Genomic DNA, 12,535 nt, shown 5'->3' with positions numbered 1-12,535 from the left:
TACAGTATATATATAATTTTTATACCATGGTCTGGGTGAATACTCGATTCTGATTGGCTGCAAGGTGTCCATTAATTTGTGATAATGTACAGTGATAATGTACACCTAGCTAAATGGTCTGTTCACCATCAATGCGCGCCAGGATGGCAGAGCATTTGAGCTCTATACCACCGTTAACGCTTAATATGGCACTTTTATAAGTTTAGAAAAACATGTAGTCTGTTAAAGTAACTATTTAGATTACCCCTGAGTGCTCAGTTTATTAAAATAACGGCTATTTAGAAATCTGATTTTCATTATGGTCAGCTGACAGAAGCCGGGCTTTCAGCTGTCAACTGTCAAACCCTCTGTATACAACTTGCAGCAACCAGCAGCCAGGCGCTCTGGGAGAGCGCCCGCTGCCTCTATCACTGATACAAATCAAGTCAAGAGGAAAAAGATGAGATCAACAAAAAGAAAACAACGAAATGGGCAGTTAACAGCAACACAGTGAGAGATGTCCTTGTACAAAACATACCTGGACTCCAACATACTGGAGTCTGGACTCTCTGGACTCTGCTCTGGACTCTCAACGTTCTCACTCCTCCCTTCCAAAAAACGCTACCGGAGCATCAAATCACACACCACCCGTCTCAGTAACAGCTTTTTCCCTCAGGCAGTCAGGCTGCTGAACAATTGACTCACACACACTGCAACGCACTGTCACTTTGTTGTGTACCATTATTGTATTGTACTGTATTGTGGTTTGTGTTATGTCTACACGCACTGTGTACAGACATGTCTGTATTCACGTGTAGCCTACATAGTTATGTAGGTCTACACCCCCTTTCTGTCGGTCTTTGTGACCATGTCCTTGTGTATGTAAGGCTGAGGGTGCTCAGAGCATAAAGAATTTCATTGTATTATACATTGTATTATACATATGACAATAACTTGAACTTGAACATACTGAAAGCAGATGGTTTTCAGTCTACTCCAGCCTTGCGCCATTTACGTCTTATAAGACCCGCAGACGTTAACGTAATTCTCTGGAATGCGAGTTTAAACGACCCAGTTACATGGCGTTGCATTCTTAGACATTGCCGTTTTATTTTGTATGTTGTTACATAGGCTACAATTGGCCAAATTAGCTTGACTCTAGAATTGTGCCAGGTGCAGCAGGCACTAAACGGCCATTTTATCCAATGATAGCCTAATCTTGAGCAGCCGAGGGGACTATTTTGTCTCGTCGGTTCTCAACTCATATTCAAGGTTATGAAAACTAGATTTTGATTGCAAAATGCATGGAAATATAAATGAATGGTCTTGTTTTGTTTATTTGGCAAGTGACCATGGTATAAGCGGGTTAATGCACTTCGAGGTGTCCATTATCAGAAATTATTGGACTTCGCAGAGGCAACCATCCTCGGCTTCGCCTCGGACGGTTCACGTCACGTTTGCTCGTATCGTATGAGGAAACCTTATGCTAATAAGGAATAAATCACAGTAAAGTTACTTCAGTGTGCGGTGGTACTTTTTTTGTTTTGATATATACTGTATATATTATATATATATATATTGTAACAACACAGGCGAGGCCGTTCGCGAACCCGGAGTCTCCAACTTACAAGCCCAACACGTTAACCATCAAGCTAAAGGGACAATCCCTTTAGCTAAGGTCCACATGCTTGCTTTTATCCTCACAGACCCAGGATCGCTACACTACCTCCACCTGTGGGAAGCGCAGCCCCTGCGCTTCAGCGTACTCCCTGCCTCACCAGCTTGGTGCAGCAACTGGCGGACGATTTCGGCTCCCTCACGCATCCCATTCGAGGCTGCCTTCCGATGACCGCGCGGCCATCCTATCCCACTTCTGACACCAATGTAACAACACAGGCGAGGCCGTTCGCGAACCCGGAGTCTCCAACTTACAAGCCCAACACGTTAACCATCAAGCTAAAGGGACAATCCCTTTAGCTAAGGTCCACGTGCTTACTTTTATCCTTACAGACCCAGGATCGCTACAATATATATATATACACTACCCCGTCCCAGGAATGGTACCACGGTCAACATTGTCAACAATGTTATTCACACCGCCTTAAAGGTATATTGAGAGAAAAGCAAGAAAGTTCTGATGAGATAAAGTGGCAGAACCTTTAAGTGGATAAGTGATGGTTTTAGCGAAGGGGATTTATTGAAGGAATATTGAAGGAAGGTGTTTTTGTGATGGAGAATTTTCCGATTTCCAATTTATAAGAATATTATTTTACCCAGCTGTGCCAGCTTGCTTTGTTGTTTTTAACACAACATTTTTGTAGAGAACAATTACGCAGGTGCTGCTGTGACTTGAGCTCAGTGTTGGAGGATACACAGAAGCAATCCACTGTGTTGAAAACCAGAGGAGGGACCCAGTGCACCGCGCCAGACACATTAACTACCCAGTGAGCTCTCCAATCGACGCAAATTCATCCACTCACGTCTCGTTACAGATAATTAATTTGACAGATCGGCATGTCGGACGACCTTTGGGCGACCTCTTTTAGAGCGCCTGGCAAACCGACTCGCCCACGGCTACAAGTGTCAGCAAGTGTGTCGCATTGTTGTTGTTTTTCATGCCGCGAAAGGAAAACAGCTTTCAGACGAGGTCACCTTTGTCAGACAGCCATCGCCCCGGCCGGCGAATACATTACATTGATTTATGGCATGAAATCATCATCGTTCATATTTTGATGACCTCCTCATATGACACTGCAGCATAAATCTCTTCATTTCCCACACACTGGACCGATGGTGGTGCATTTTGATTTGATGCTGCTGCTATCTTCACCTTGTACAGAGAATGACTCACCACCCACACACAAAGGTCTGAAGCAGAGTTCAGGAGTATCCAGAGGCTCATTTGATTTTAATGAACTAATTTGGGGCATCTGCCACACATGTAAATCCCATAAATGTAATCCAAGTCAAGTCAAAGGTCTGCTGAGATTTTGCTACATCTTCCTTATTGGTTGGATATCTCTGGTAATCAGAAGCGCACGCTGTTTGCGGTAGCTGTCTTATTAGATTTGTGGAGAGTGATCTCAAGGTCCATTCTGCAAGGGCTATTAAAAAGAGCAGCTCAGCTGCTGCTCATTCTGCCATTCTTCTCATCACTTTCCCATGGAAACGTTGCTCATTTTAATTCAATGATGGTCTGTGTTTGTTCAGCTGGTAATGTTATGAAGAAAAAGCAATCAAGGAACCGTCTCATCATCCAGCTGCCATCCAACGGAGGCCAGGACTGTCCCGAGGTGCTGGAGGAGGAGAGGGACTGTGAGGCCCCCAAAGTGTGCCCAGGCTTCAGGTACAACATAACACCATAATGATGTTGTCAAAGTGTGCCCAGGCTTCAGGTACAACATAACATCATAATGATGTTGTCAAAGTGTGCCCAGGCTTCAGGTACAACATAACATCATAATGATGTTGTCAAAGTGTGCCCAGGCTTCAGGTACAACATAACATCATAATGATGTTGTCAAAGTGTGCCCAGGCTTCAGGTACAACATAACATCATAATGATGTTGTCAAAGTGTGCCCAGGCTTCAGGTACAACATAACATCATAATGATGTTGTCAAAGTGTGCCCAGGCTTCAGGTACAACATAACATCATAATGATGTTGTCAAAGTGTGCCCAGGCTTCAGGTACAACATAACATCATAATGATGTTGTCAAAGTGTGCCCAGGCTTCAGGTACAACATAACATCATAATGATGTTGTCAAAGTGTGCCCAGGCTTCAGGTACAACATAACACCTTAATGATGTTGTCAAAGTGTGCCCAGGCTTCATGTACAACATAACATCATAATGATGTTGTCAAAGTGTGCCCAGGCTTCAGGTACAACATAACATCATAATGATGTTGTCAAAGTGTGCCCAGGCTTCATGTACAACATAACATCATAATGATGTTGTCAAAGTGTGCCCAGGCTTCAGGTACAACATAACATCATAATGATGTTGTCAAAGTGTGCCCAGGCTTCAGGTACAACATAACATCATAATGATTTTGTCAAAGTGTGCCCAGGCTTCAGGTACAACATAACATCATAATGATGTTGTCAAAGTGTGCCCAGGCTTCAGGTACAACATAACATCATAATGATGTTGTCAAAGTGTGCCCAGGCTTCAGGTACAACATAACATCATAATGATGTTGTCAAAGTGTGCCCAGGCTTCATGTACAACATAACATCATAATGATGTTGTCAAAGTGTGCCCAGGCTTCATGTACAACATAACATCATAATGATGTTGTCAAAGTGTGCCCAGGCTTCAGATACAACATAACATCATAATGATGTTGTCAAAGTGTGCCCAGGCTTCATGTACAACATAACACCATAATGATGTTGTCAAAGTGTGCCCAGGCTTCATGTACAACATAACATCATAATGATGTTGTCAAAGTGTGCCCAGGCTTCATGTACAACATAACATCATAATGATGTTGTCAAAGTGTGCCCAGGCTTCATGTACAACATAACATCATAATGATGTTGTCAAAGTGTGCCCAGGCTTCAGATACAACATAACATCATAATGATGTTGTCAAAGTGTGCCCAGGCTTCATGTACAACATAACATCATAATGATGTTGTCAAAGTGTGCCCAGGCTTCAGATACAACATAACATCATAATGATGTTGTCAAAGTGTGCCCAGGCTTCATGTACAACATAACATCATAATGATGTTGTCAAAGTGTGCCCAGGCTTCATGTACAACATAACATCTTAATGATGTTGTCAAAGTGTGCCCAGGCTTCATGTACAACATAACATCATAATGATGTTGTCAAAGTGTGCCCAGGCTTCAGGTACAACATAACATCATAATGATGTTGTCAAAGTGTGCCCAGGCTTCATGTACAACATAACATCATAATGATGTTGTCAAAGTGTGCCCAGGCTTCAGGTACAACATAACATCATAATGATGTTGTCAAAGTGTGCCCAGGCTTCAGGTACAACATAACATCATAATGATGTTGTCAAAGTGTGCCCAGGCTTCACAACATAACATCATAATGATGTTGTCAAAGTGTGCCCAGGCTTCACAACATAACATCATAATGATGTTGTCAAAGTGTGCCCAGGCTTCAGGTACAACATAACATCATAATGATGTTGTCAAAGTGTGCCCAGGCTTCAGGTACAACATAACACCATAATGATGTTGTCAAAGTGTGCCCAGGCTTCAGGTACAACATAACACCTTAATGATGTTGTCAAAGTGTGCCCAGGCTTCAGATACAACATAACATCATAATGATGTTGTCAAAGTGTGCCCAGGCTTCAGGTACAACATAACACCTTAATGATGTTGTCAAAGTGTGCCCAGGCTTCAGGTACAACATAACATCATAATGATGTTGTCAAAGTGTGCCCAGGCTTCAGGTACAACATAACACCATAATGATGTTGTCAAAGTGTGCCCAGGCTTCAGGTACAACATAACACCTTAATGCTGTTGTCAGCTTACATTTTCTACCCAGTTTTAGCTATTTTAATATTTTGATTTGAATACTCTGGCTCAATTGAAATTGAAAGAATACATGTCATCAGTGGGCTGAGACATTTTGAGGACCCTTGGGCTTAAAGCATCAGTCCTGCCCTTTTTGACCTTGACTTGGACCCTATGTTCCAATCTTTTTCCATCATACAAATCTCATCTGATGAAAATATCAATTGCTTCACTTAGAGCTACTTAAGTCTTAAAGGGCTACTTTGCCAAATCATCCAGCAGACTTTCTGCTGACAAATGAATGAGGAGCTCTCGTTGCAGTTAACATGGAGTGAAGGTGGACCTTGTTCATTTGCATTTACTACCAATTATCATTATTGTTATAATATATAATTATACATGTAAAAAATATATATATTATTATTATTATTATAATTATTATAGATGGTAATGATACAAAAAAATATATACAGTATATAATAATAATTATTATTATTATTATAGATGGTAATGATACAAAGCTGGATGAAAATCTGCAATTCTTCCTTTAATTGTCTGGGTGCAACTCCAATACAGTCCAAAAACAACAAATAAGAACCCAAAACATAAATTTTTCATCGCATTGATTAATGATTGCTCTCTGTAATGAAACATAACATTTCAGTAAAAAGTTGTAAATGAAAATGATCTAAAATCATGCTGTTCTTGTATGGAACAGTGAAAGTTGTCAGGGCATGTATGAACTGAAATGTGCCGTTACAGAGTGATGATGTTGATGATGATACACTTTGGGTGCTTTTGGAGTCAATATTGGTATCCATTGGCTCTATAGGACTGTATTGGAGAGCCAAAGTAAGATGCAAGTAGCTCTACAGTAAAGCAATTCATGAGATTTAGAATGTATATGATGGAAAATGAGGGGAAAATAAGGTCCAGGTTAAAAAGTTAAGCTTTATTACTTTTTTAAATCACTACCTTCCCCCCCCCCTTCCCTTACATGGCCAGTTCCCCCTGCTGTCCCAGTCATTGCTCCACCCCATCTGGGAAGAGCTGTAGACTAGCACATGCCTCCTCCGACACATGTGCAGTCACCAGCCGCTTTTTCTCACCTGACAGCGAGCCGTTCACCGGCAGGACGGGGGACATGGGAGGATCACGCTATTCCCCCAGTTCCTGTCCCACCCCGAATAGGTGCCCCGAACGACCAGAGGAGGCACTAGCGCAGAGACCAGGACACATACCCTTAATCAGGCTTCCCACCCGCAGACACGGCCAATTGTGTGTGTGTGTGTGTGTGTGTGTGTGTGTGTGGGGGGGGGGGGAAGGGGGGTAATGTTAAGTAGTACAACATACAGTATGGCTGGCATGGTGTGAATGTACTGTGCTGACTCATTCATTCCAGGTGGAAGACCCACAAATGGAGGAAGTGCCAGCTGGTTCCCTGGTTCCTCAGACTGGACAGTCCTGGGGCTCACGAGGCTTGTGGGCCAGGACTTCAAACAAGAGGTACCCAAACCAATCCCTTCACCCCCCATTTCCCTCTGCATCTTCAGCAAGCCAGCCCTAATCATCCTAAATGAGGCTGTTAGTCATCGCGTTGCATTTGGACACCGGCCACATGGAAACAGATGGATATGCCGAGGTTTCCAGAATCCTAATCCTCCGTGAGTTTGGAAAGGAAACGTCTTCACAAACTCATCCCGCGCCTCTTGAGACTCGTTTGACAGTTTGACTTGTTTCTACTCCTGGCTTTCGGCACCTCAGGCTCTTGTCATGCGATTTTAATTGAATGTTTCTTGTTGGAATTTGGGAGGAGACGCTGCACCTTGCCTATAGCATATGACAGCACAACCTGTTCCCGCACTTCACACATTAGTGACAAGTATCTTGAAGGAGTTGGGGCTCTCCCTCTGCGAAAGAATATCTCTGCTTGCCTTTTATGGCGGACAGATGTACCATGTAGTCCTGAGAGTCCTGAAAAATCCAATTTCAGGAGGTCACGCAGAATGATCAATTTCATTATGTTCTACCTCTGATAGAAAACCATTATTAGAGGCTATATTTCCATTTCTTATATGCTAGCATATATTAATGGACAGAAATAAAAAAAAATGTCTTTTGTCAATTTATTCATGAAATTGCGTCAAGGTCCAATTTAGACTTACTCAGCCATACTTTTCTGTATTCTCTGCAGCTGTTCGGTGATTTGATATCATGTGACAGCGGATGTCCAGGGCTCCCCCGCATTTACTTTCCCACCTCTGAAACTTGTAATGGACAGAGTTGACTCTGTCGTTGATTTAGACCAAATGAGACAAACTGTCCATTCTCATAGTGGGCTCTATTTTGCCACTGGCCTTAAAGTGGCCTTAGGTGCTAAACTGGCCTTCAATGCAAAAAACATGCTTTACGCCTGCCTACCGCTATCAGCCCGCGTCAGTTTGGGCTGTCTGGAAGATACTGTCATGTTTTTATGCCCCGAAATGCGCTTTATGCTGAAGAGGCGTGGCGCAGTGCCAGAATAGGCCAGAATGGGCATTTCGGCCTTAAATACCAGCGGTTAACGCTTTTCAAAACCAGGTCTTATTCAGTGCGCCGGGGATATAGCCAGTAACCTAGGCCTAGCTACTGCAAACTTAACTTGAAAATTCGATGTCTGGTTTTGTCACGAGTAGCCTACAGCTGAAGTCCCTCTCGCCATCAAACAGACAGTGACGGAAACATGTCTCTTTATCTGCGCCAAAGGGGAAAATGATGGACTAAATTGGTGGGATTCGATGTATATATATTAATAGAAACAAATAAAAAATAGCTGATTAATAAAATGGGTGCTGGTGGAAAGAAATTCAACTTCAAATAGAGCAGCATCACTGAGCGTGGCTCAGTACGCTGCGTAATTGGCTACATGCACAACTTTTTTACTTCCTGAAATTAGTACAGCTTCTTTATTTCCTGTCCTACACTATTGGATGAACTGATTAATCAGGTGTGCCTGATCATTGTTGTGACTGCAGCACACCTGACATTAATCAGTTCATCCAATAGTGTAGAACAGGAAATAAAGAAGCTGTACTAATTTCAGGAAGTAGTGGAGTGGTGCATGTAGCCCATTACGCATGCAGTAGCCCCGCAGCGGAGATGCAGGAGAGAGAGAGCCCGAAAAGGGATAAGCATATGTCCATAACAGCATGAAAGCTGAAAAACATTTATGGCAGTAACACACATACAAACCGTTCCCATCATTTGAGCAGCGGCAGCATTAATTGCACACTTTTTATAATGTCCTAGGTCTAATAACTGTTTGTTTGTTTGTTTGTTTTGGTCTCGGGCTGAGTGAGTGTATGTGACAACGGCGGGCGAGTTGAGCTCCGCGTCTCAAGGGGGTTGGGTTGAGTCGGATTAGATTTTTTAGGACTGTTGAGAACTCTACATGACAGCCATCAAGAAAGGAGGACAGCACTCCAAGTTGAATACTTGTATTGCCACACAGACGCAGCAGCCCTTCTTCAGCGTGTGTGCGGGAGAGGTAGGCTATGATCTGTGATGCGCTGAGATATCCAAATTGGCATGGAGAGATGACAGCATGCAGCTGCAACCAGACTCGAGTGGCTCCGTGGATTGTGAGCTTGGAAGGGAAGAATGTGATTGTTTACTGGAGATCACCAATGGCCACACTTGTGAATAATTCTATGCTTAAAAGGCAGGGTTAAATGGTTTCCGCCGCGCACCTTGGCTTTTAGCGGCACGTTAAAATTAGGGAATGCACGTGACCTCGCCCACTAATAGCGCTGCGCCCAGCCATAAACGCAAATTTAAGGCCAGGGGGAAAAAAGAGCCCAGTGTTTCCATTAGACATAGGGCCCTATCTTCGCAACGGCGGTAATTTTGCGTTAGCGCCCGTTTTGCGCTGCAATAGCGGCGCGCAAAGCCCTAATTGTGGGCGTGTCGGCCCGCTGCGCGTCACGTCATCTCGGCGCAAACCTCCATAGGCGTGTTTATGCCCATAACAGGATTCACAAGGTGAGATCACTCCCCTTAAAAGCCACAGCGTCACTCACCACCTTCTTTTTCTTGCTGAGAGCAAGCAGAGAAACAGAGAGAGAGAGAAAAGAGAGAGAGAGAGTAAGAGAGAGGGTTGGTGCCCTGGGTGTTTTGGGCCGGCCATGGGGCTCACAGGGCTTGGCACAACACCGTCACAACTTTCTCAAAAGCAATCTACTGTTACCTCACACCACAAACCTGTATGGTCGGGAATTATGTAGCCTAATAAAACCATGACAAACGAATTCTCATTTTTAAATCAAGGTGTGTTTTTTCTGCAATGTAGGCTAGTTGAAAATCAACGTGGCATTCCGAGGAGAGAAGAGTGTGTGCAGGCCATCCATGCCGTGCGTAAATGTATCCAAGCAAGGATTTCCTGCACTGCCCGGAGAATACTGTCTGCGCTCAGGCGTACGCCTGGCGTAGTGTTTTTTTTTTTGCGCTAAGACCAGCTATTTGGTGGCGTTAAAATTGAGAGCACCCAAGGCCATTTTTTGTAACACATTGCGCTGGAACACCTATTTTGGCACGCCCAAACCTCTCTTTGCGCTCGGAAAATACCGACGGTATCTTCCCCACAGCGCTAAATGACACTTGCGCATGACACATGATAGGCTAGAGGCCCACGGACACGCCTGGGCCACGCCTACACCTGTGTCATCCCAGCGCAAAACTGGACGGTGGAGGCAGACGATAGCTTAAGACGCTGGGAAGATAGCAATAAAAGGCGTGCAAACGGCAGCGCCGTACGAAGATAGGGCCCGTACAGTGTCTCAGTGTTAGATCTTACCCCCAGACCCAGAGTCACTGTACTGAGTGTGCGCACTAGGGCATTCACAGACTAGTCGACTAGTCGACTAGTAAAACCACTAGTCGACACTGTGCTTAGTAGTCGACTAGTCGTTTTAGAAAAAAAGAAAAAGTACGACTAGTCGACTAGTAAAATCTACTAGTCGTGAATGTCCTAGCGCGCGCACACACACACATACACACACACACACACACTATTTTACACGCACACCTGCAAGGATGTGTGTGCCAACCCTCTCTCTCTCTCTCTTTCTCTGTCTCACACTCCCAAGCTATAAGACCCGACCTCACACTGCAGCAGACGGAGGCTTTCCAAACCAATAGCTAGTGCCCAGGGGGGTTCTGCAAAAAAAAGTGCTTAGAGATTGATTTCTGTATGAAGGTACAACCCTGCAGAATGTCTGCATCAAAGACATGTCTGCACCTGACAAGATGAAATATTGCAGCATCACAAGTAACACTGTTTATTGAAAGTACAAAGAGTCGGATGATGCGAGATGAATTCACTCGTGGGCATCAAACCAATTGACGTAGCAATGCACGTGTGTATACACACCACTTATAATGATTATTTTGTGTCTACATGGCTCTCATGAGATCTGATCTGAATTAGTTTTGATCTATATTTCATTAACTGTTTAGTTGCCATCTTTAAATGATGTTCTCACTTGCATACTCCTGGGACTACTGATCAGTCTGTTCAAGCAACAAAATGGCCTTCTAATGGAGCCTCTCTCCCCCTGCAATCCCTCCACTTCCTCCAGCGGTGTCCTGTCGCCAGCTGGACGGGACGCAGGCCGACATCAGTGAGTGTCTGAAATTTGCCAAGGCCACGCCTCCCATCACTCAGCCCTGCCAGCTCCCCTGCCAGGATGACTGCCAGCTCACCAACTGGTCCAAGTTCTCCTCCTGCACAGCCGACTGTGTGGGGGTCCGCACCAGAAAGAGGGCACTAATAGGTGAGGACAGAAAATGGGTAATATTGATGGGCGTGGCTCCAAGAGACGTGCAATAAAGTGAAACACAAGGTCATAAATCTATTCAGAAGGTTCTTGTCAACTAAATGTTCCTCTGGGATTAAAGCAACAATGCTGGGAAAAAAAACTCCTCAGCCATTGTTGTCCATCAAGGTTTCCCCAAAGAATTGCCCCGTCATGAATGCAGAATGACAACAGTGCTGTAATGTAATGTATTGCCACAATAGGTTATATGGAAGAATTCTGCAACAAAATCCGATGCATCAACTTACAACCCTGTGAAAGTAGGTAGTTTTAATAGCTTTTATTTCTCCCTGATACCAAAGTCGAGTGTCTCTTGACCCATTCATCAAGGTGTGAAGGACCAATAAGGCCATTTACTCGGTTTATGTTGCAGAAACAATGACGCATGGAGAAGCAGGCAGCGTATGGCAAATATGTACATGTACTTCTTTTTCTTTTTTTAAACTTTTGCAATTTATCTTAAATCCCAAAAGGGACACGACAACACAAGTCTGGAGATTTCAGTTTCCCGTGGCTTTGAAATGGATCATTATGTTGAGCAAAACATATTGTGCTGTGTGTGATGTTAACATTGCATGACCTTGACAGACAGATTGCAGGGTGCTGCACAGCCCGGTACCCTATACAGTATGTATGTATACAGTACCCTATACAGTATGTATGTATATACAGTACGGTACATACAGTACCCTATACAGTATGTATGTTTATAAAACGGCTCTCTCAAATCAAGCAATCTGATTGGTTCACAGCCATTGTATAAATCCAGTAACCCACTCCAATAACCCATGGCCATGGGTTATTGGTTGCCATGGCAACTCTCTTACTAAAAGCCTTTGGTTACCTCAAATGACAATGTAGAAAAAACAAATGGCGGAGACAGCTGTCAGATCCTTGTGAATCGATCTTCGCTTATAACTTTACTAATACTTCGCAGAAAATTATGTTTTGTACAAGAATAGACGCGGGCTAATGTCTTCTTTGCAAAAAAAAGGCTGTTAACCCCGCATTTAACCCCGTAACGTTAGTTGGTGTCGGGCTTTGCAGAAAGCACTCAGCTTCTCAGCAAGCGCTGAGAATGCAGCGCTGCGCTCGAGCTGCGTGTCGGGCTTTCCAGAAAGCTCTCAGCTTCTCAGCAAGTGCCAGGATTGGCCAATGTCAACTTCAGTCTCCAGAACGATCCAATCAAATC

General features: G+C 43.9%; 1 protein-coding gene across 1 annotated transcript in view; it reads left to right on the top strand.

Annotated features, from left to right (window-relative positions):
• thsd7ab (thrombospondin, type I, domain containing 7Ab) overlaps positions 1–12,535 on the top strand; it is a gene marked incomplete at both ends in the record, with an annotated part of 285,247 nt that overhangs the window by 192,194 nt on the left and 80,518 nt on the right. Inside the window, 3 exons of the mRNA XM_083641760.1 lie at positions 3,190–3,325; positions 6,894–6,997; positions 11,107–11,301. Coding sequence (XP_083497886.1) covers positions 3,190–3,325; positions 6,894–6,997; positions 11,107–11,301 — 435 coding nt within the window. The remainder of the gene's footprint in view (positions 1–3,189; positions 3,326–6,893; positions 6,998–11,106; positions 11,302–12,535) is intronic.

Source organism: Poromitra crassiceps (genome assembly GCF_964638095.1).
Source record: "Poromitra crassiceps genome assembly, chromosome: 1".
Taxonomy (NCBI): Eukaryota; Metazoa; Chordata; class Actinopteri; order Beryciformes; family Melamphaidae; genus Poromitra; species Poromitra crassiceps.
The sequence above is the reverse complement of the archived record's forward strand: the minus strand, read 5'-3'. Positions and strand labels throughout refer to the sequence as shown.